At 28.3% G+C, this 24,811-nt stretch overlaps 2 protein-coding genes across 2 annotated transcripts; both read right to left on the reverse strand.

The window, feature by feature from the left end:
* Positions 1–93: 93 nt before the first annotated feature.
* On the reverse strand, positions 94–4,159 carry LOC112702233 (lysM domain receptor-like kinase 3). Its single transcript, XM_072199021.1, has 12 exons — positions 3,871–4,159; positions 3,434–3,790; positions 3,084–3,117; positions 2,681–2,838; positions 2,209–2,363; positions 1,955–2,044; positions 1,642–1,735; positions 1,381–1,532; positions 1,196–1,290; positions 949–1,075; positions 713–811; positions 94–406 (listed from the first exon to the last, which is right to left on the reverse strand). Exons 1-12 carry the CDS (start codon positions 4,133–4,135, stop codon positions 242–244), a joined length of 1,791 nt encoding a protein of 596 aa, XP_072055122.1. The 5' UTR covers positions 4,136–4,159; the 3' UTR covers positions 94–241.
* Positions 4,160–6,651: 2,492 nt separating this feature from the next.
* Positions 6,652–10,671, reverse strand: LOC112702232 (lysM domain receptor-like kinase 3). Its single transcript, XM_025753187.2, has 11 exons — positions 9,847–10,671; positions 9,431–9,447; positions 9,041–9,236; positions 8,774–8,964; positions 8,453–8,542; positions 8,266–8,359; positions 8,018–8,169; positions 7,829–7,923; positions 7,435–7,573; positions 7,046–7,144; positions 6,652–6,938 (listed from the first exon to the last, which is right to left on the reverse strand). Exons 1-11 carry the CDS (start codon positions 10,499–10,501, stop codon positions 6,774–6,776), a joined length of 1,893 nt encoding a protein of 630 aa, XP_025608972.1. The 5' UTR covers positions 10,502–10,671; the 3' UTR covers positions 6,652–6,773.
* Between the last annotated feature and the right edge of the window lie 14,140 nt (positions 10,672–24,811).

Raw genomic sequence — 24,811 nt, forward strand, 5'->3', positions numbered from 1 at the left:
AATCAAATTTTATATCCCCAGAGAGAAATTTTATAACTTTCATTTTTTAACTTATCATGGATGTATATCCATATTGTCCTATTCCATATTGTATTTTTAAAAAACTGTTGATGTTTAATTTAGTCGTTTTCTCCATAAAGAATTGAATGTTCCAATGTGCACAAAGTGTTTGTTAATAAACCACAAAGAACCATGGCAGCTATATCTTGTGAACATTGCATGTTCATCAATGTCATAACTTCTATCTACCAGACATTAGATTCACAAGAGCTGGATTTTCATAGAAGGAAGCAATGTCCCAATTCTCAGTGCCTGAACCAAGTGTCATAAGAGCAACCACCACCGATCTCATCTTCGGACGCAGCTTCGGATCCCTCTCTGTACATGCATTGGCTAGTTGAGCCATCTGCAACCAAAAAAAAAAAAAAAAAAATCAACCAAAGCTGTTGAAATCACAAGCATAAAAATGCTTATATTGCTTTATACATGACTAGTGTACTAGTGGATATTAGAATGCCTATAATCCACCATTTTTTTAAATTCAATCTGTGTAAAAATAATAAATATTGAATTAGCTAATTAAGATGATAAGTATTTTACTCTTAGTAACATGTCTTGGGTTGAAGTCTTAGGAATAGCAAAATGCTTTTTACAAATATATCAGAAGGATATTTTAGGGGGGAAAAAATGGACACCAACTTGTAGATAATACCTTGAAAACTGAATCAATTGAGTAATTTTCTCCAAGCCTAGGATCCACCAGTTCTTTAAGACCTTCTTTAGGGTCTGGTTGATCAAAAACTTCATGAAACTGCCACAAAAATCACCAGAAAAATTAGAAAAGAAGGAACATAAATATAATCTGAATTACTTATGTAAAGCCACTAGGCCCTCTAATGTTAGCACACACACAAAAGAAGTAATGCATAGTAGGGTATCAAAATTCACCAAAGCTACAAGGCCCTTGATTTCAGCACCACCATTGATCACAGCTTCTTTAGCAGAAATAAGCTCATAAAGGACAACCCCAAAAGCAAAGACATCTAATTTAGGAGAAACTCTGCCATATACATACCTGCAAATAAGAGAATATAATGTTTCAATGGTATATTTGAATTTGATCCCTTAAATTAAGTCCATGTTCTGTTTTGCAATGTGAATGCATCAATTTAAAAACAAACATGATTCATCATACTCTGGTGGCATGTAACCAAATGTGCCTGCCATATTAGCAGTGGGAGCTGATGAACTTCCAGTATCAATCAGCTTTGCTAGTCCGAAATCCGCAACCTACAGATTAACTAATGCACAGTATCTCACAGAATTATAGCACAAAGGAAAGAGTAACAAGATCACATAAGTCATCAAAATGTTTCATACCTTTCCATGGAAGGATTTGTCTAATAATATATTGGAAGACTTTATATCGCGATGGATATATACAGGCTTTGTATGTTCATGAATATATTCAAGTCCCCTGGCTGAATCCAGAGCTATTTGAATCCGAGTAGACCATGGCAAAGGTTCTCTATCTGGAAAAATTCTCATTAACTAAGTCCTTACAAAATACAATCACATATTCACATCAATGCATCAGCATTGAACATGGATATTTGTCTTTTTTCAATGTACTAATATCACCTGAATTTCGTAGATGTTCACTTAGGTTTCCATTGTCAATATATTCATACACAAGGAAAAGGAAGTCCTTAACACAATATCCAATCAAATGGACCTACATGGATAACAAGGTAATATTGAGAAAAAAGAAAAGAAAAATGAAAGCAGTCTACATAATAGGGAAACTGTGTCCGAAATTCTGTTTGGCTAAAACAACAAATACTGGCATAACTGATTAACTTCAAACTTGTCCCTCGAGAAGTCGAATGCATATTTACTTTATATGAACATGAAATGAGAAAAAAGAAACATGCATTAGAATTTGAAAGATTACCAGGTTTAAGTGCTGAACATGTGTCAACACTTTCAGTTCTGCAAGAAATTCTTTTGATGCTTTCATGTCCATCTTCTTTATTGCAGCTTTCTGTGTTATTGGAGAGAATTTCAGTGAAAGTAGAAAAGATGGAAAGAAAAACAACTACAAATCTATCCTAATCCTTACAGGTTTATAGCATATACAACTACAAAAAATATGTAACTTTTCTGACAAATCAAGTAATCGAATCTAACAACATAGAGATTACAAACCTTGTCATTCAGCTCTGCATAATAGATTTCTCCAAAACCACCTTGACCAATTTTGTTAGCCAAACTGAAGTTATTTGTGGCATGGGCCAGTTCTTCATATGAAAACTCTGCTGATTTTCCCACACTTGTGCTTACAAAGCTATCAGACGCTTTATCTGAAACAGGGATGATATGTAAGAGTTACTAGACTGTTCATGTTCACCATTCTTGCATGATACGCAACATAAATTATACTGAAGCCAAACTATCTCGAAGAAAAACAGTTGTCAAACCATTCTTTTAACATTTGTTTTTTCAGATGTACAAATTAAGTATTTGACTCTCATTTTATATGGTAGCATCATATTTTTGGAAGTTGTCAAACCAATCAAATCCTTAAAAAGTTTTAACTACTTCCCCATGTTCAAATTAAAGGGCTATTTGAGGGAGTTTCAAACTTTGAACAAGTATGAAATATGTGCAAAATCCATACCTTCCCTAGCTCGAGTAGTGTTCTGACCGAAATATTCTGTTCTCAGTTTTTTCTTCTTCCTTCCGCAACATTTAATACAAACACAAAATGCTAATAACAGAACTACTGCTACAACTCCAACAGATATTCCAGCAACAACCTTACCTGGTAGACCTGTTCTACAAGAACAAAATATGGGCAGAAAGTAATACTATTACATTTGTCTTTTAGGATATCCTAACCTTGGATCGGGTATTGATATCAAATTCGAGTGTAAACAATTATCAATAAGACTACTTTCTTCTGATTGAGAATGGACAAACCTCCAGAGCTGAAAATGAAAATGACAATACATTCATAAAGATTAGCAGGTTATCAGAGAATTGCATGAACACAATAAGGTTTGAACTTTAATGAACAATACCTTGGGCGAAGAGGCGCATAGTTGCCGTTTTCATCTGGAAAGTGAAAGCAAAAGAAAATATGAGGAATTTCTCTCAAGGTTTATAGTTCCTGATAAACTAATTTGAAATATACATTCATAAGCATGATGCTAATTTTATTAATTATTATACCCTTGAATGCATTTAAGTTCAACTGCAAAAAGACAAACTGCTTAGGAATTAGCATGGATATGAGGGACTACTCTACTTTTAGTTCTATCTATAAAAGCACCAGATGCAAAAAACCAATGTCAAAAATCTTAACATGTACATAATCCTCATCAATTTATATAAGTAGACCTAAACATGGCATCGAAATCAGAAAGCGAACCTCTGCCAGGAATATAAACTAGACCACTCCCTTTGCTGAAATTTACACCGGGGTTGTATTTCATCAACAACTCAGGATCAAGCTTTGTCTGGTTTGCAATTGACTGCAAAGAATCCTCAGGCCTAAGAGGGTATGTGATGAACAATCCATAATCTTTGCTAATATTACTGTCTCCACAAGAACAGTTAACTGTCACATTAACCTTTCCACCGGCCGGAATAGCAGCTTGTGAATAGCTGTTAATGTTCTGCAGCCACTCTGCTGTGACCAAGTTGGAAAAAGTCCCATTGGCAATGGTTAAGTAGTCGTCGCCTCGAGTAACTGAGTACTGGAATGTGTGGCCCAGAAACTCTCCATCTATAATGCAAATGTTAGAATTGTGTGTTAGAATCAAAGTTTTAACTTAAAATAAGATTGTGTGAATTGTGATAGCTCACCATTGATGCAATCACAAGGGATTGGAACATTAACTCTGGTATGTGATGGATATGAGGTGTGTTTGTTGTATCTAACAATATCTTCAACTTTGTTAAGAAGATTGGATTGCATGATGTGTGAAATATATAGCAGGCTGGAATCATTGTTCCAAAGATAGTAAGAAGCTAAAGCTAAGTCACAGCTCTTGCTACACTTTGATTCTGCACTCAAAGGTAAAGTAATCAGCAACAACAACAACAATGAAAACATGAAATTGTGTTCCATTGTTAGTGGAATCAAGCTTGTGCAAAGCATGCACATGACACATGCAAAGATAAATAATAATAGTGATAATAATTTAAAACAGTAACAACCTGGAATTGGTAAAAGTGACAAGGATTTGAATTTAGCTTTCTTACGTAAATTTTGAGTATATATCCAAATTAGTCCTTAGCGAATTTCAGGTTTAGACACTTTGATTCCTAATAAAATTTTTAATATGTATATTAGATAAATAAATCTCTAACAAATTTTATTATAAGATAAATTAATCTTTTTTAGGAAGAGATCAATCCGTATTTAAAACTCTAAAATAATAAAAAAATTTGGAGAACAAAATGTACTATTTAAAATTTATTGTTTACTCTAATTCTTAATAAACTTACAAGTTGGGCTGCTAAATTACTTCATGAACTCTACGATGTTGGATCTGGTCAAACCCCGCCAACTTCTTTATAGTTGAATATAAACTCTTTTTATTATTAGTTATTATTACAGCCAAAGACTGTTAAATACAATACAAAATTCTAAACTTGGATGAACATACAAACGGCTAAGATGTGATTTCATCTACAAATATAAAATTACGGGATGGCATGTAAGAAGATTATTAATAACATATTTATTGGGTACACCAATCATTCCCGGTTAAAAATATTGGTGTTGAAATGGTGTCTACTGTATGCATAGCAAAATTGTAATAATATAATAATGTATAGACTATAGAGTGTAGAGACTATACTATAAAGTCCATTATTCTTAGATGCAAACTCAATTTATCCAGTTTGTCATTGTAAGACTGAGTATTATATTTCTAACTAAGGGTTAATAGTCAAAATACTTATTAAAGATCAAGTGTGTATTAATTTATTTCTCAAAAGTCAAAATTGAATATCTCAAATTAGATTCTGAAAAATACAATTGGGATGCTAATTTAACTTATTATTATATTTGTTAAGAATTAATTTCAGACATTTGATCTTTTGAAATTACATTGACTATCATATTATTTTCATGGACTATTTTTACTATTAATCTTTTCGGAGAATCCCTTTATGGAGACCAAGGAATCTTTCATCTTCCTTTTCTTACGGACTCAGGAATTTTCATCTATGAACAGAGAATTAAGCACAAGCGATACTCTTTTTTTTTATATTATTGTTAAGAGTTATGTTGGTAACTAATGATTTTTTTGAACAACATGATTAACGAATCTTAAAATTGATCAAATTCAAGTAAAACACACTACATTCTTAAATTACTCACTTAAATCTTAATATTAGAATAATCATTCGCATACCTAATGAATTAAATATATGATATATTCATTATTCATATTGTTTAATATTTTTATTGTTATACTTTTTCTATTGTTAAAGTAGGTGTTATTAGGCTCAATTTTCGTCCAAAGATAAGAAATACTTTTCCTTTCTACTTATTATTTTAATTTTATTTAATAAATATTCTCTTTTCTAATAGATTAACACAACTGGCTCTTATTATGTCAAATTTAGTGTGGATAGAAGACGCACTTGAGGAAGTGTGCAACTTGGCCTAATTGGACATCATGGTCCCTCTTATTAATTGATAAATATCCACATTTTCTTCAAAAGAGGAATCATGTATGAATGAATACGTTTAATTTTCATGTATATTTAATTATTTATATATTGATTTACGTATTTTTTCAATTAAATAATCTACTATCAAAATAATCAAATTTAAAAATAATAGAATAATCAAGTATAAATAGATGATTAATCAAATTTATTATAATAAAAAATTCTGAGATAGCAATATATATTTCTGTATGCAGTGATGGGTGATTGGTAGCTCATCTTTTGGTATACTTGTTTTGATAGCAATAATATTATTGAAATATTATTGTATTCTTATATATTTTATGTTAGAGATTAAACAACTTATATATCATATTTGTATATGTTTTTGAATTTTTAATATGAAATTATAAGTTGTAAAGTCAATTGATATTAAACGATATAAAAAAATTGTTGCGAAAATATTTAGATTTATTTTAATTCTTCATAATTTATTTTTTTAGATGATTGTAGAATTTTATTCAGCAATAAAAAGTATTTCCAGCGAAACAAAAATTATGAGTTAAACATTGTTTGAATATCAATAAATATATCACTTTTGTACTTACTCGTCACTTATTAATTTAAATATAACTCATTTATCAAAATAAGAATTTTTTTTGTACTTTATCACAAATTCTACTTAAGCAATTACTTTAATATATATAAGTATAAATCAACAAAAATACTATTATTATTGTAAATTATACTATAGAATTTAGTATGATATAATTCTTTATTTTAAAAATAAAAAAATCAACTTAAACAAATAGTCAAATACTTCAATATATAACATTGATAGAATTAATTTTTATTGTATTATTATCATTGTATTATATTATAGAATTTATTATGAAATAATTCTTAGTTTTAAGAGTTAAATTATTTTGTAACTAAATTTATTAGTTTTTCACACATTGGGCAAATTTAAATCTAGTTTTATATACATTTGAAATTCAGCAATATGAGTGTTTATTTCCAAATTAATTTTAGCTTTTTGCAACAAAAATAATTAAAATGTTACATTTCTGTCCTGCATGTTACTCCTATCTACCAGACATAAGATTTACAAGAGCTGGATTTTCATAAAAGGAAGCAATGTCCCAATTCTCAGTGGTTGAACTTAGTGTCATAAGAGCAACCACCACCGATCTCATCTTCGGCCGCCGCTGCGGATCTCCCTCTGTACATGCCTTGGCAAGTTGTGCCATCTGCAACCAGAACAAAGTTAGCCAAAGCTATTGAAGTCTGAAACATTAAAAAATAAAGAAAGAAATAAAAGATATAGAGTTTAAAAATGTTATATGAAAATGTATACCTTATAAACTGATTCAATTGAATAGTTATCTCCAAGCCTAGGATCCACCATTTGTTTAAGACCTTCTTTGGGGTCTGGCTGGTTAAAAACTTCCTCAAACTGCCACATAAATTGCCAAAAATTGAATTAGAAAACAAGGAAGGAAAACATTACAATGCGCTTGGTTTGCGTTTTCGTTTTTCTGTTTTTATTTTTAGTGTTTTCTCATATTTTCAGGATTTTGTGAAGAAACAATGAAAACAATAAAATCGTTTTCTTCCTCATGTTTTTCTCTTTTTTCTTCACAAAATTCTAAAAACAGAAAATAAAAACACAAACCAATCGCGCCCATGATTACATTACTAAGTCAACATTTCAAAACAATGCACAGAAGGGTCATTAATAATCACCAAAGCCACAAGGCCCTTCAATTCAGCACCAGATGCACCACCACTCCTCATCAGAGCTTCTTTTGCAGAAATAAGCTCATAAAGAACAACTCCGAAAGCATATACATCTATTTTGGGAGAAACACTTCCATATACATATCTGCAAATAAGAGAATCCTACTATTAAATCTAAAAAGATCACTTTCCCTTCTAGAATGTGAATGTGTGAAGTTAATACTGAAAAACTTCTACTTTTAGTGCTTCTAATTGGAAACAAGGAGATGAAGATCAAGGAATACTCTTTCAACATTCCTAAACTCATAACTATGTACTAAGTATTAGTTAGCATACTCTAATCCTTAGAAAGCAAAAAACAAAAAAAAATTGAATACAGAGAAAACACAGTTCATCATACTCTGGTGGCATGTAGCCGAATGTGCCGGCCATATTAGCAGTTGGAGCTGATGAATTTCCAACATCAATCAGCTTGGTCAGTCCAAAATCCGCAACCTGCAAAACAATGCAATGCAGTATCTCACAGAATTATACAACAAAACAAAAAAAAAAGTAACAAGTTCATTGAATTTATTGAGATGTATCTTACCTTTCCACGGAAGTTTCTGTCTAATAAAATATTTTCCGACTTTACATCGCGATGGATATATACAGGCATCGTATGCTCATGAATGTATTCAAGTCCTCTGGCCGAGTCCAGAGCAATTTGAACCCGGGTAGACCATGGCAAAGGCTCACTATCTGGTAAATGATAACAGTTTATCATTAACCAAAGTCATTATGAATAAGCACTGAATTCTGAACATAGATATGTATCATATCATGTGCTTATATTACCTGAATTTCGCAGATGTTGGCTTAAGTTTCCATTTTCAATATATTCATACACAAGGAAAAGAGAGCCCTCGACACAATATCCAATCAAGCGTACCTATATTGTTATCGAAACATTGTGAAACATTGAAACAGAAAGATCATATGAACATAGTTGAAAACAATCTATGGAATATGTGAGAAAGATTACCAAGTTTAAGTGATGAACACGCGTCAACACTTTCAGTTCCGCGAGAAATTCTTTTGATGCTTTCATGTCCATCTTCTTAATTGCAGCTCTCTGTGTTATCAGAGAAAACTTCAGCCAAAGTGGAAAGATAGAAGAAAGTAACAATTGAAATGTTAGTTATCCTAAGTCCTAACAGTATTATCATACATAAAAGTTGACTATGCTTGCAGCATCTATTCAACTAAAAGAACTGCAATTTAGTTTCTCATTAACTAAAAAATATATGCAACTTTTCTTTCAAATACTTGTAAGCAAAACTAGTAAGACAGAGAAATTATGAACCTCGCCATTGAGCTCTCCATAATAGACTTCACCAAAACCACCTTGACCAATCTTTTTAGCCAAACTGAAGTTATTTGTGGCATTGGCTAGTTCTTCATACGAAAACTCTGCTGATTTTTCTACCTTGACACCTATAATACTAGTATCATCAGAAGCTGAAGTTCTGTTTTCAGCATTATGAGAGGTTTCGCCTGAAAGAGGGACAATGTATAAGAGTTACTAATCCAAGCATGCTATTAGTTAAAATATAAGTCAAAATCCATATACCTTGGCGAACAAAGTTCTCGCTGGAATCTTTAGCTACCAATTTTTTGTTCCACATCTTCTTTCTTCTGTAACATTTAACATAAACACAAAATACCAATAACAGAAGTGCTGCTACTATTCCAACAGATATTCCACCAATAACGCCACCGGATAGACCCTTCCCTGCAGAAACAATAGAACAGCAGAAAGTCCTTACCTTCACTGTCTTGATATCAAACTCAAATGAAAAGAATTATCAATGATAGAAAAGCTGTGCGAGATAGTCAAACCTCCATGGCTGAAAAGGAAAATGAAAACATGGTCATTAAGTTTAGGAGATCACTGAAAAATGAAATTTAAATAGCTTGGACAGTGAGGTTAAGAGAAAAGTTACCTTAGTTTAAAGGGCACATAGTTGCCATTTTCGTCTGTAAAAAAGCAAAATGAAAGGAGAATGTGAGATATTATTCACTTCAAAATTTTGAAGCTCCTCAGAAATCCAACTATAAGAATGATGCTAATAAGTTAAAGCATACTCTTGACAGTATTAGAGAGGAAGAACAATATGGACATGTTATAGGGATTTCATGAGTGACTTCAAATTTTCATCACTACTGTCACAGTTAACAATTTTTTTTTCTCCTTTAATTCAACATTACTAACACTAACTATATGATTTCATAACTACGATACTATTCTCTCTATAAGAAGTCATACTTAACAAACACACCCTAATAAAACCAACCACATAACATGCACACAAAAAAAAAATCATGAATTCATATCAGAAACACACAAAAACATTGCATCAAAACAAGAATTCACACCTTTCCCAGGAATATAAACCAGACCACTCCCTTTGCTGAAATTCACACCAGGGTTATATCCCTGCAGCAACTTAGCATCAATCTTTGTCTTGTTTGCAATTGACTCCAAAGAATCCTCATGCCTAAGAGGGTAAGTGATGAACAACCCATAATCCTTGCTAACATCACCATTCCCACAGGAACAGTTAACAGTGACATTAACAGTTGCAGGATAAGGAATATTATTTGGTGAATAAGTATTAGTATTCTGCAACCACTCAGCAGTGACCAAGTTTGAATAGCTCCAATTTGCAATGGTATCGTAGGTGTCACTGCTCAAAACTGAGTATTGAAATACATGGCCAAGAAACTCACCATTGATGCATTCACAAGGGAATGGAACATTGATTCTGGTGGAGGATGTGACTGAGTCTTTGCTTTTTATGGTGCCATTGTTGTAGCTCACAATATCTTCACCTTGTGACCTTGTAACATACTCTGATTTCATAACAGTTGCAATATATGTGAGGTTAGAATTATCCCAAAGATAGTAGGAAGCTAAAGCTAAGCCACAACTCTCACTACACTTTGACTCTGCATTGATGGGTAGAATTACAAAATCTACCACCACCAAGAGGAAGAAAAATGATGAAAATATGAATCTGGGTTGTTTCATTTTGGTGGTGGAGAAAAGAAAATATTCTGTAAATTATTCAGATGACAACATGGGTATGCTAAATAATCAAAAGGGTGGTGAAAAATCAAAGAAAGTCTGAAACTTGGTGGGATTTATACAATGAATTGTGTTATGATGTTGGAGGACGAAAAAATTGAACTTGTTTTCTAGTGTGTGAGTGCAAATTAGATAACTTTAGATTAATTAATCTTATTAACTTATTATCGAATTGGGCAGTGCTATGGAGCCAATGGCCTAAGCATCGAATCCTTGACTTTTCGATCTAAAACTCTAATACTATGTTATGAACCCACTCATCCCAAAAACATAATCTGACAGAACAATGTAATACTAATGGTCATGTTTCTAATACTTCCTAAATCTCTATTGTACACATTGTACGCTTAAGACATTGGCTCCCTATACTTTCTCTATCGAATTTTGTTAGGTAGAGAATGAATTTTATAAATAATATAAATAATAAGATTTAGAATTAAATTAATAAAATAATAAATATAATTATATATTTATTAAATTAAATATCTAATATATTTATTATTATTTAATATTCTCGTTGTTTATTTATATTTTTCGTTATTAAAATTAGTCGGCAAAAGATATCTATTGAATGAGAGATAGTTCATAGTTCCCACTTCAATTCATGGAAATTCATTCATAAATCATAACTCAACTCATAACTTAGGTTGTGGCGTGTTTAGTTGTGTTTTGTTCAGCCGCCACATATCAAATGAACTAAGTTTGACTTTGACTTTATAAATCACATTCATATGCCCCATTGGACAAGTTGGTTTTTTTTTACTGTGTTTCGTATCATTGAATTTATTTTTATATTAAATTTTCTTCAGAAATAATTTTCTCAGTCTAGAGTCAGATCAAATTTATTATATATATATATACACACAAATTATTTGTTATTATCAATAGCAAAATCTAAAATTTATTCCCAAATTATAATAAAATAGAGACGTAAGACTTAATAAATGAGTTAATAACAGTATTGAAAGAAAAAATATAAGAAACTAATATATTAGTCATTTTTTATTTTAAAATTATTCTCTTAATTTTTTTTAAATTTAAGATTAGTATTAGAATTTAGGATATAAAATTTATAACTAGAATTTAGAATTAAAAAATATTAGTTGATGTTAGCTGTAAAAAATTAACTCCTTAATTAAACTCATATTAAAAATGTATTACATGATATATTTTATTATTACAACAATAAATATATATTGATTAGGCTTAAACAACGTTATCAACCGAGATATCTTAATAATAATATATTAAATTAGATAATATATTTAGAAAAATTTAACAAATATTACATGACCCACACGACAATGCAAGTTGAGGAGCACCGTTATTCCTCATGACAATGACATGTCTATCTTCATCAACAAAATTTAAACAAACAAAGCACCCTTGTTTGATGGCTATATCATATGCTAATTTACTAATTAAAAGCTAAGGTAATACGTTAATCTAATATTAAATTACATGAACTAGAATAATTTATCCTGCAACAATAATGCAACGTGTGGAGACCATTATAAAAAATTCCATCATTCTAGCGTGCACGTTCCGCCTAGTTTTTTATTTGAAATAATTTTAATGTTAATTTAATTCTAACACGTTGAACTTTAACATCAATTCTAAAATTTGGATGAATTTATTTGTAGTTATTTTTTAATTATATTTCATCTTAATTAGTTCGTTGTAACTTTATATAGTGTAATATTATGTATTTGTCTTTCTAACTGAAAAATAAAGATATACTTTATATTTTATTAACTTAAAATAAAATTATTGATAATAAGAATGGATATTACTAACATATTTCAACAATGAAAAAAATTGATGTGAAAAATTAAAATATTAGAACTAAACTGATGTCTGACTTTTTTTAGGACCCAACTGATGTCAAGTTATCAAGCGTCAACTATAGTACTATATTATTTGTGTTTTTTGGTCTGAAACTTCAAATTTCAAAATGCTAAGACTATTAAGCTGTAACGACTAACGACTAACGACTAACGACTAACGACTAACGACCAACGACGTTCATTTTTTTCCTTTCTTTGTTTTATTTGTTGCCCCAGTAATTTTAATACGATAAGTTAATGACTAATTAATCGCAGATTTAAACTCTATTTAAACGTTAACCGTTGGCTAATAGATTGTTGCATACAAAAGACGGGATTCGAACTCCCGACACTTATTTAAACAACGAATGAGTTGACTACTGGACCAATCCAAGTTGGTCCCCGTCCTTCTACTTATTAAGCGAATGAGTGAGTTGATCACTCAACCAATCCAAGTTAGTTCATATCCTTCCACTTATTACCGCAATAGCCATTACTCTCGATAGTTTTCAATTTATTATTTTTGAACAGGTGAAAACTCAAGTACAGTCAACTTCACGTGAAGTTGATTACTGAAATTGGTTAAATAATTTTACTAATTTGACTAAATTTTTATATAATCACTTTTAATTATTAACTTTACATCAACTACTCTTATTTCCTAAATAGTCCTCAATATTTTTGTGTTTTTTTTTTTTTAGAAAAGTCCTCAATTATTTTGGGATAGTGATTATCACTTCAGCCTGGTTTCTTGCCTTTTATCGAAATGGGTCAAGGCCCAACATTCGACCCCTTTATTTTAATTCATTAGCCCAAAGAAAGTATTATTTTCACGCCAGAACCAAAAATCAAACACTTTTATTCAATATTCAAAAATTAAAAAAAAAAAGAAAAAAACAAAACAAAAACTTTAACAGTGATCAAGTGGTTAATTTATTGTCTATGAATTTAGATTTCAGTCTTAGAAATTAAGACCTTATTCTGTTCAATCAGGTTAATCAGATTCTTAATAATAAAGTTCAAATAATGTTGAATTGGTCCAAATAATATATTCTAATTAAAATTGAAAGAAAGAGAATCAGATAAGCGATGAGTTCCAAATGGCAACGAGACGTTTAGGTTAAGAAATTAAATCAATCAACAAGAAGAAAAAAGAAGAAAGAAAATAAGTTATATATATTGTGGAGAATTGGAGATAGAAATATTTTGATTTTCACTGTTTTTCAAATATATATTGTGGAGACTGGAATGCAGTGTCAAAATTTGATAAGTGAAACAATTTATAGGTTTTTGTTGTGCAGTGCTTTTAGATTGAATTTTAACTAGATATTAATTCGATCTAAATTATATATAAAAAAATGTTTTTTTTTGGAAATAATAAGCTAATAAAGTAGTGAATGAAAAAAAAAATCTTAAAAAAAAAACTATTTAGTTTATTAACATCTAATTTTTAAACCAAAATTAATAATTTTTCTATCTTTTAACTGATTTTCGTTGTCCACTCAATTTTGTTAATGGAAATGGTAAATGGCTACCACCATATATAGCTAATAGCTATTTTTGGTATTTGGAGAATATAAGAACGTGGCATGCATTTAGTTTTTTGGGTAATGAAAGTGCAATCCATATTATTATCATACACTCATGAAACCATGGAAATTCATTCATTCATTCATTTTTACCTTTTTGCCTAACCGACAATTAACTACCACCAACAACTTCCTATATGTAAAAATAATGAGAAATGTGAATTAACCGTGCACTTAATTAATTAATTACATTGTTTAAAATGTACTATGTAGTTCGACAACTACTTTGAAATCCTCTAATTAAATTATGTTTTAGGGTTTAAAGAATTCCAACTAAACTAATCGACATATAGTTTTATTATATTTGCATTTTTATCACCAACTTTTTTCTCTCTTTAGTCTTTTTTTTATTATAAGATAACTTAATTAGTAATAAATTAATAATAAAAAAATTTAATTTTAATATATTTTTAATATAAAATAATTTTATACGTACATCCAATTACGTAATATCAAAATATATAAATATATATAACAAGGTCATACGAATTTTGAACATGCCAAAATATCCTTATCCTTATCGTTTCAGCTCTAATATAATGGATGACTTGATACCACACCTAAAAGTTACTACTTACTACACAGTACACACCAACCATAGATCTTCGTTCTTTATGCCGCTATTAATTTATGGAAAATGTTATCTATTCTTTAAAATATTATTTTTAAATGATCTTTAAATTTAATTATTTAATTATAATAATTTTTTAATTACTAATTTTTTTATTTTCTAAAAAATCGTATCCAATGAGATTTAATTTAATTTTTATATTTTTATGTTTTTATTTTTTAAATTTTTATATTATTAAATTTTTATTAATTATTTTATCTTGAAATATTAAAAATATTTAAAAAAAATACCCTAAATTAACTAAAGACATACTACTATCCTTTTATATGCACTTAGTTTTATAAAAAAATTTTCGTTAAGTATTGTTAGATTTACTTACATTAATTTTAATAGTCAACAAACTTAAAAGGCAAAGATAAGTAAGAAAATAAAATAAAAAATGAGAAAATAGACAATTAATTCTATCACTGTCACATTTATTATTTAACGATGTTTGTTTTAAAAATAAATATTTATTTATAATTTTTAATGATGTCTTTCAAAATTTTAATTTGATTTACGGTATAATTTTTTAACTATATTCAAAATACACCTAAAATAAATAATAATAAATAAAATATTATTAAAATATATCTGAAAATACATATAATATATTTTTTTAGTAAAATTAAGTAAACAAATCTAAAATAACAAATAACAAATTAAATATTTTATTAAAACATATAAAATTATCAAAAATCATAAAAAGATGATACTATCAAGTATAAAGATAACAGTTATTATATTTATTTAGCTATGGCAGCTTTAAAATTATTCTTTAAGAATGAAATTTTCTCCCTCAACTACAAACAAAAACATAAATTTAAAAAAGATGGAATCTTTTACTACAAGAGGTCAAAAAGTGTTATTTATAATTTTTTAGTGGTGTCTTAAGAAAAAAGTAATTTGATTTATGATATAATTTTTAATTATATTCAGGACACATCCAAAATAATAAATAATTAAAAAATATTTTTAAAACACATCTGAAAATACGTATAAATTTCTTTGATAAAATTAAGTAAACACATCTAATAAAATAATAAATAACAAACTAAATATTTTATAAATACATTTAAAATTATCAACAATCATAAAAAGATGGATGTGAAGATAGCAGTTACAGTCATTCTTATAAAAATGAAGCTTTCTCCCTTTAAATAAAAAAATATATATTAGAAAGATAGAATCTTTTACTAAAGGAGGCGGTAACGAACACGTTATACATCCAAATTCTAGCAGAGAATCGGAGCGCGGTAAAAATGGGAGAAGCACAGGACGAAAAAATTAAAGAGCGCGGTGCAAGGAGCACAGCTTGAGGGAGGAGCACGGCGAGAGAAGAGCACGGGGCGGGTGAGGAGAGCTGGGTGGGGAAGGAGCGCGGCAACAGAGAAGGAGTGTGAGGCGCTGCAGATCTAGATTTTATGAGTGGGTAAAAAGTTTAATGTAGTGAAACTTGCATTTTGAAACATTTAAGGGGTGTTTTGGAATGTGATAGGGCTTTGGATATGTTTATTTTAATTTTTTTAAACTAGTGTAATAAAAGGACAATTAAAGGTTAAATTTAACAATAATGCTCTATATCAAAGTGATTACTTTAACCAAGTCCATCCAAGTGGTTTAAATTGGTCGCTTCTTAATTCACACATGCACGTTCTTCTTCTCCTCTTTCTCCTCCTCCTCTTCTCCCTCCTTCCTTGATGTTACGTTTTCTTCTTCTTCTTTTCCTTTTTCATTATCTTTTTCTTTCGTTATCATCATCTTCTACAATTTTGAATAAAATAGAATAGAATAGAATCTAATGTAATTGAATAAAGTGATAATGAATAATTTCATTCTTTTTTGCTAAAATCAGTATTGTTTATGAATTTGAATTTAGATAAAATGCAGGAGTTTTTAAATTTATAGAATGTACGATTTTTAGTTCATTTGTTATTACATAATGGTGTTATTATTATGATAATATTTCGGGTAAAAAATGCATATAAGCCAAGGACAGATTTTAATTACGCAATTCAGCCAAACCAGATTCTCATTCATCAATCAACCAAAACACACTATAATGTAATTCGAAGCAACAAAATTCGAATTAGATTTGTTCATAATTCGAATCGACTTAGCTCGAATTATGACTAACCATTGCGCACAAATAGTTCGAATCAAGTTGCCACGAATTACACAACCATAGTTCGAATTTAATCAATTCGAATTACATGCATTTCGTGACATAGGAGAAGTTCGAATAGTATAAATTCGAATTACTCTTTTTTGCATGTGTGCCACTGGCAGAGGAGAGAGAGACTTAAAAGTGTTGAAGATGAAGGACCGAGAAGCTGATGACAAAACAGCGTTCTGCCTCTCAACCATTGTTCTGTATTCTATCATAAAAGCAATTAAGAGTTAACTGCGAGAATAATTACGTATTAATTAGAATTTTTATTTAACTCTTGTTATTAAAAAAATTTAAATATTTTTATTTAATACATATAAATAAATATATTCAAAATTTAAATATTTTATATTTTTAATAAAAAATTTAAATTTATAAATTTAATATGTACTCTTAAAGCACAAAATAGATAAATCCTAAAATTTATGCTAAATTTAACAATTTAACCAGTTTAAATTTTATTATAATTTTATATTTTATGTACTTAATTTATATTTTAATTTTTTATAAAATCCAAATTTTTTCTACTCTAATAATATTTCATTAGATTCATTACTCCATGTTACGTTAGGTTAGCATTATTTTTCACATTCTTACTTGGATAGTTGGATATTTATCTTATAGTTGATACAAAAGATATTTATTGTATAATTTTATTTTTCTAAAAATATTATATATTAAAAAAATTTAAATTTATAAATTTAATATGTACTCTTAAAGCACAAAATAGATAAATCCTAAAATTTATGCTAAATTTAACAATTTAACCAGTTTAAATTTTATTATAATTTTATATTTTATGTACTTAATTTATATTTTAATTTTTTATAAAATCCAAATTTTTTCTACTCTAGTAATATTTCATTAGATTCATTACTCCATGTTACGTTAGGTTAGCATTATTTTTCACATTCTTACTTGGATAGTTGGATATTTATCTTATAGTTGATACAAAAGATATTTATTGTATAATTTTATTTTTCTAAAAATATTATATATATATATATTTTGATGATTACACAATTTTAGAAATATTTAAAAAGTATTATTAAAATTAAAATTATATTTTTTATTATTTGACAATAAAATTAAAAATTAAAAATTAGAGATTAATATTGCTAGGTAGCCAATAGTTGTGGTGGTAAATTTGTACCCTAACAAAAATATTAGGAATTAATATTGCTAAATAGACAAAAAAAACAGTCAAAACTTATCTTATTTAGTATTAATTATATAAATTTGATTACAAAATATTTTATTAACAAAATTAACTATTAGGAGTTAAATAAAAATTTGATATAAAAACTTTTAAGAGGCCAGTCTTTTTTCTCAAAATGGAGTAATGAATCTAATAAAATATTACTAGAGAAAAAAAAAATTGGAATTTTATAAAAAATTAAAATATAAATTAAGTACATAAAATATAAAATTATAATAAAATTTAAAATGGTTAAATTGTTAAATTTAACATAAATTTTAGAATTTATCTATTTTGTATTTTAAGAGTACATATTAAATTTATAAATTTAAATTTTTTTATTAAAAGTATAAAATATTTAAATTTTGAATGTATTTATTTATATGTATTAAATAAAAATATTTAAATTTCTTTTAATAATAAAAGTTAAATAAAAATTCTAATTAATACGTAATTACTCTCGCAGTTAACTCTTAATTGCTTTTATGATAGAACACAGAATATTGGGTGAGAGGCAGAGCGCTGCTTTGTCATCAGCTCTTGAGTCCTTCATCTTCAACACTTTTAAGTCTCTCTCTCTTCTGTCAGTAGCACATATGCAAAAAAGAGTAATTCGAATTGATACTATTCGAACTTTCTCTATGTCACGAAATACATGTAATTCGAATTGACTAAATTCGAACTATAATTGTGTAATTCGTGGCAACTTGATTCGATCTACTTGTGCGCAATGATTGGTCATAATTCGAGCTAAGTCGATTCGAATTATGAACAAATCTAATTTGAATTTTATTGCTTCGAATTACATTATAGTGTGTTTTGGTTGATTGATGAATGAGAATCTGGTTTGGCTGAATTGCGTAATTAAAATTTGTCCTCGGTTTATATGCATTTTTTACCCTAATATTTCGGTTCATTCTTTAATAATTTTGAATTTAATGAAATGAAATGCAATTGAATAAAGTGATAATGAATAATTTTATTATTTTATATTAAAATTAATATTATTTATAAATTTAAATTTGGATAAAATATAAGAGTTTATAAATTTATAAAATACATAATTTTTAATTTATTTGTTATTATAAAATAGTATTGTTATAATAATATTTTGGTTTATTTATTAATATGAAATATGTCCTGCTACCGTTAACTTAAAGAATGTGCAGTTACTTCCTGGAGATTAAAACGGTCTCCTTCAACCTTCATAGTCCTTGTCAATTACATATGATATGTCATGTCATATGTCAAAGTTGATTGTATTTAATTATAAGATGAATAGATAAACCATATTTTAAGCTGCAATTAAGGAAGGACGTGGCAGCAATGAGGTTGTATGTATGTGTCGTTGCATTATAAAAGATTCAAGAATGGTGCGAATGTGAATGTGAATTTGATCAATATTTATCAGTAGTGTTAAGTAAATTTTAATTAACACATAAATAAATTGAAATTAGTTTAAATTTGAATAAATAGTTAAAAAAATTAAATTATCAACAAAAATATATCAAATTTCTAGATTCAAATGAACATCAATTAAACTAAGAAATGAATTAAAATTATTTAAAAAATAAAAAATTTGGTCAATATTTATCAGCAGCATCAAGTGAACCTCAATTAACACATAAATGAATCGAAATTAGTTCAGATTTGAACAACCAGTAAAAAAGACTCAATTATCAACAAAAACACATCGAATTTATTTTTGGATCCAAATGAAACGTGATAGTTATCAGTGGCTAAGAGAAGGGGGATTGAATTTTAACTTCTTTTTCTATTGAATATAACTTTTGGTTTTTCAAAAAAACTTATTAGGAGATATTTTTACTTTTGTCTCGTAACGAGTTGAGAGACATTTTTATTTTATCTCCTGAGTAACAGAGACAGAAGTGAAGTAAAGAAGAAGGAGTAACACCCATATATATCCTGGTTCAGCTACTTAGTGCAATATAGCCTACATTCAGTCTCCATCACAATAGTAACAGAATTTCACTATCTTTCAACAAGATTAAATTCACCAATTCTCCCTAGGATTTACCCCAATTCTATTTGGAACAAATCTAGATTCTAACCCAATCTGAACTTGACTGGGACTCTCTCTAGTTTTCAACAGCAAAGTGCTAACTCAACTTGTAACGGAATCCCCTCAAGATCATGACAATAAAACAGAAATACATACAAAGAATTTCTGAGATAACTATGGCTTTTTCTTTAACTCTTTGTCTTTGTTCACTCGTTGGCTTTTTCTTACAAAACCTCACATTTTGCCTTTTTACCAATGGAACACAAACAAACTAAATTGAGAAAAAAAATATTCAATGATAGTTATGAAGGAGAAGAATAAAAAGCTCAAAAAGCTATGAGAACCCAAACGTGTGCTCTCACTCCTTACTCCAATCCTTGGCCGTTCACCCCTATTATAGAGGAGTGAAGCTTCCAGGGCTTGAAACCTTCTTCAGTACATGTTAGTTCTCTTCTCCCAATACACAGACGAAGCAGCGACGTTCATAGAGGAAAGAGAGAGGGTAGAAGCAGTGACATGCAACCATATCTTCAATCTTCTCTTTCAATCTTTTTCTTCAAGAATCTTGAATTTAAGCCGTGCGTTCTTACTTTGGCCCCAAGTTTATTTCTTAATCGTAGATTTCAAGTAGAGAACCATTGACTTCACCTTCTTCATATTTTTCAGAACGGTGTTTGTGACCTTGTGGCTTTCTTCTTGGTTTTTCGGTGTAGCACAAATGAAGGAAAGAAACTTTTGATGTGCTTTAACCTAGAGAGACTAACTACTTAGTTGTAGCCCTTTTTCTTTGATTTGATTTGGCATTTTTTTTTTGTCTTTCAGAACTCTATAGCCTCTGTACTTTCTTTTTTTTTTTCTTTCTTTTTTAGAAGAGTGAGTGACGTGACCGAAGTAAGAGAGAGAAGAGAGAAGTGATGACTTTGGTGGAAGTTTCAAGGAACTTAATTGAATTGAATTTGAAGTTCTAGTTACCAAAAGAGAGAGAACTGTATGAAGCTTGTGGTCACTTGAGTTCCTTTCATCATACTTGCCTTATGGGATTGTGATTGAGCTTGGCTTTTCTTTTGTCAAATTTCAGCCACTTAATTTTGGATCAAGTTGGTGTAATAGCTGAAATGGGCTTGCTCAATTGTTTATTGGGCCAATATGAATTAATTAATTTCTTGCACACAAACACAATAAAATCATACAAACACATGACCTAATAATGTTTAGTCATCATCTTAATCATAATTTAGTTCTCTAAACTCAACAAAACAAAATTATTTAATGATAACACTAGAGAAAATTAGAACCAATAAAGATGTTAGCAAAATATTGGTGTTAGTAAGAAGAAGAAGGAGGAGGGTTTTTCATATTAGAGTGCGAAGAATAACGTTTGTTTGGAAAATTTTGAGCGCGTGTACATGCTCTTTTAATTAGAGTAGTTTTTATTGGTGTCAGGCCTGTTTAGTTGGATTTGGATAGTAATAAAACTTGAATTTGTAATATATATGTAAATTTAAAGGATACTTAATCATATTGTTACTTTATATGTATATAATTTTAATTTAAAAAATTTTCAAAAATATCCAAAATACCGGTACTTCAATAATTTTAACCGTTAATTTTAATTATATATTTTTTTATAATTAAGATCAACGATTAAACTTATTAAAATATCAGTGTACCTAATACACATAAAATTCTTCTTTTTGACACTCCGTTTAAACCTTAAAATGATACATATACAGTCAAAATAATATACTAATTTTGAATATTTTCCCTTGTGTTTTTTTTTTTTTTTTGCCCTTTCTTTGGAAAAATTTATTAATTTACTGAACTCCATATACACTACAAATCTACAACCGATATATATTTGATTTAAGCTGCAGTTCGGTAAAAACTGCCGCTAAAACATGAGATTTCGCTACAACGTAAAAGCGTCTCTATATATAACCGCTGCAATCCTCCTATAAATATGTGATTTCACATATAATGATTAATTAATCTTTTACATCATCATGTTCACCAAAGAACACTTTTGATTATATATATTGTTCTACGACTAGACTTATGTGGCTTATATAGAAATAGTATATAATTATTAGTCTTAATTATCAGTTTTAATTAGTAAATTAAACTTCAATTCGACAGGAGACTTGCATTGTCTCTGATCTGTTTGTAAGTCTTATTCATGTGTAATTTGCAAAGTAGTCAAGGAAATGGACGTGGAATAATCATTAATGAGAGAAAAATATAATTAATAGGTAAAAAAGATAGTATTTAACAAAATTTGTAGGGACATGGAATGATAACATATTTTATTTAATCAAATAAATAAAGTTGCTTAGTGTGATCACTTTAAAATGGTGCCCATATATGATTATATGAATAAGAATTTGAGGCTTCAATGTGGGTTGGAAGATCATGTCCAATCTTTTCTTAGTCAATTCATTAAAAGTGTGAGGAAAATTTTTTTGGACACCACTTTAATAAAAACACTAAAAATATATTTTTTAAAGACGTTTATATGTGTCATGTTATTATTGAACATTTTTATTAAATTGGTTAATAATTTATTTTTTAATAAACCAGAACAAAATCAGTTTATTATAGCAATAATAATAAACTCAATTATTTGCATTATAATTATTAGACTCAATTTGATCCGATCGAATTACACAATCTAAACCGAATATCTTTAAATATTTTGATAAAAAGACAAATATATCCTTGATTTTTTGTTTTGTAGATATTTAAATCCCTAAAAATTTAAAAATACAATTAAATCTCTAAAAAATAGGTTTATTGTTATTGTTATTAAAAAAATCGATTTTATTCTAATTTGTTAAGAAATTTAAAATAAATCGGTTCATTAATAAGTTCAATAATAATACGAAACATAAGCGTCTTTGTACAAAGATGTTTTAAGCGTCTTTATGGGAGTATTCTCCAATTTTCTTTTCTTCTAAAAAATAAAATATGAAAATATTATTCAAAATTGATTAACTAAAATTAATACAGTTCTATAAATTCGTCAAATTGTGTTTTTTAATAGAAATTAAATAAAAATAATTAAAATTTTAAAAATTAAATTAAAATTTGAGTACAAATTTAAAGACCAAATTAAATATTATCTTATTTTCAAAACGTGCTCAAGACGGTCAACATATATATACCATTAAAATCAATAGTAGTTGTGTGTGTTATGTGTGTAGATAGTTATTTGCTTAGAATAAATTAAATAATAATGGGATCCATTCTTCGCTTAGCTAAACTCAATATATATCTGGCGTTACTAGTTTCATAACTTGCTACTATATATGTATGAAAGCTACCAAGATATATTTTGATAAATGCTATTGATAAAAATATCAAATACTTTCATACTTTAATAATCTTCATGTGTATAGTTTGGCCTAAAGTATGGCAGCAAGCATTTTATATTCTCATTGCCCCCACATCATCAATAATATAAATTAAAATGTAGGAGTTATATTATATATAATAATAATATAATATAATATTACTTGTAGGATGGTTTAATATCCCATACACACCATAAATCCAAACCCTACCTCAAAATTTTTCTATTTGGATGTCAGAGTTCTTAGCTTTGCAAATACCAACCCCATTAATCTAAGAAGCAACTGCCATCATCACCATCAATATTTGTTCCTAGGTTCGCCCCAATCTAATCTTCGGTCCACTACGTAACTCCCTGAAATTTTGGTTTGGTTGAATGTGATTAAGCACCAATTTAATACTAGAAATAGCCTGAATTTATAGCATAACTACTTCAATATCAATTAGGTGAAGCATGTAATTATACAGGTTAGTAGGTCACATATTTATCGAGATAAAATCAATTTGGATTAGTCAAATAGTCAGTTTAGCCGCTTAAATAAATATGGAGTTTTTCAAATTCTGTCTTATACATGTAATAATTTATTAACCAACGATAAATTTTTAAATAATATTTAAATCCATAATGAATTAATCTTTTATTATCTGTCGAACTAAAAAAATACCGTGAGCAACTAAAAAATATTTATCCAAACAAAAATATTTAAAAAATAATAAAAATCAATTCATATCAATTTAAAATTAACCCTTCTTATTACTTTTATTAATTACTTCTAAAACGAATACATAATTTTAAGTATAATAAATATATTTTTAAATATTATATACATAAAATTATAAATATTAAATTAAATAAAATAATTTTAGATTATTATTGTTTCCGAAACATTACTCTTATCCAAAACGCGGACTTTCAATTCCTGCAATTAATTAAAGTTTGATGCTAAGTAGGACTTGACGAAGCTAGCATGTGATCCAAGAATATAAAACCATCTTCGCATTTAGATGGTTATTTAATTAACTATTGTAATTTAATGATGATAGATCAGATTTATAAATAAATGACACACAAATAAATCTTCAATAATTGAGTAGAGAGATCATTAATTCACAATATGTATGTTTTATAAATGTATAATTGCGTAATTTACTTGATCTCTTGACGGTGAAGCCCTAGAGGAGGAGACATAAGTTTAATTATAAAGCATTATAGTCAATGATACATTTGATGGTTATTATTAAGATATTAATATAGATTGATGAAGTCGTCTCAACGTGACAGCAATTTAATAATTAATGCAAAGTACTAATATTTTGAACGCGCATGAGACCACTCATTAGATGCAAGATATAGTCATAAATAGCTCTTACATAAGAATATATTATATTTAAGCAGAAAAATGTTCAATGAGGTCGGAATTTATATAGTTATATCATATTGATTATTAATTGATGGTAGGGATACTCCAATTGAAAACTCGCCTCGTCA

Source organism: Arachis hypogaea, chromosome 7, assembly GCF_003086295.3.
Source record: "Arachis hypogaea cultivar Tifrunner chromosome 7, arahy.Tifrunner.gnm2.J5K5, whole genome shotgun sequence".
In the NCBI taxonomy this organism is placed as follows: Eukaryota; Viridiplantae; Streptophyta; class Magnoliopsida; order Fabales; family Fabaceae; genus Arachis; species Arachis hypogaea.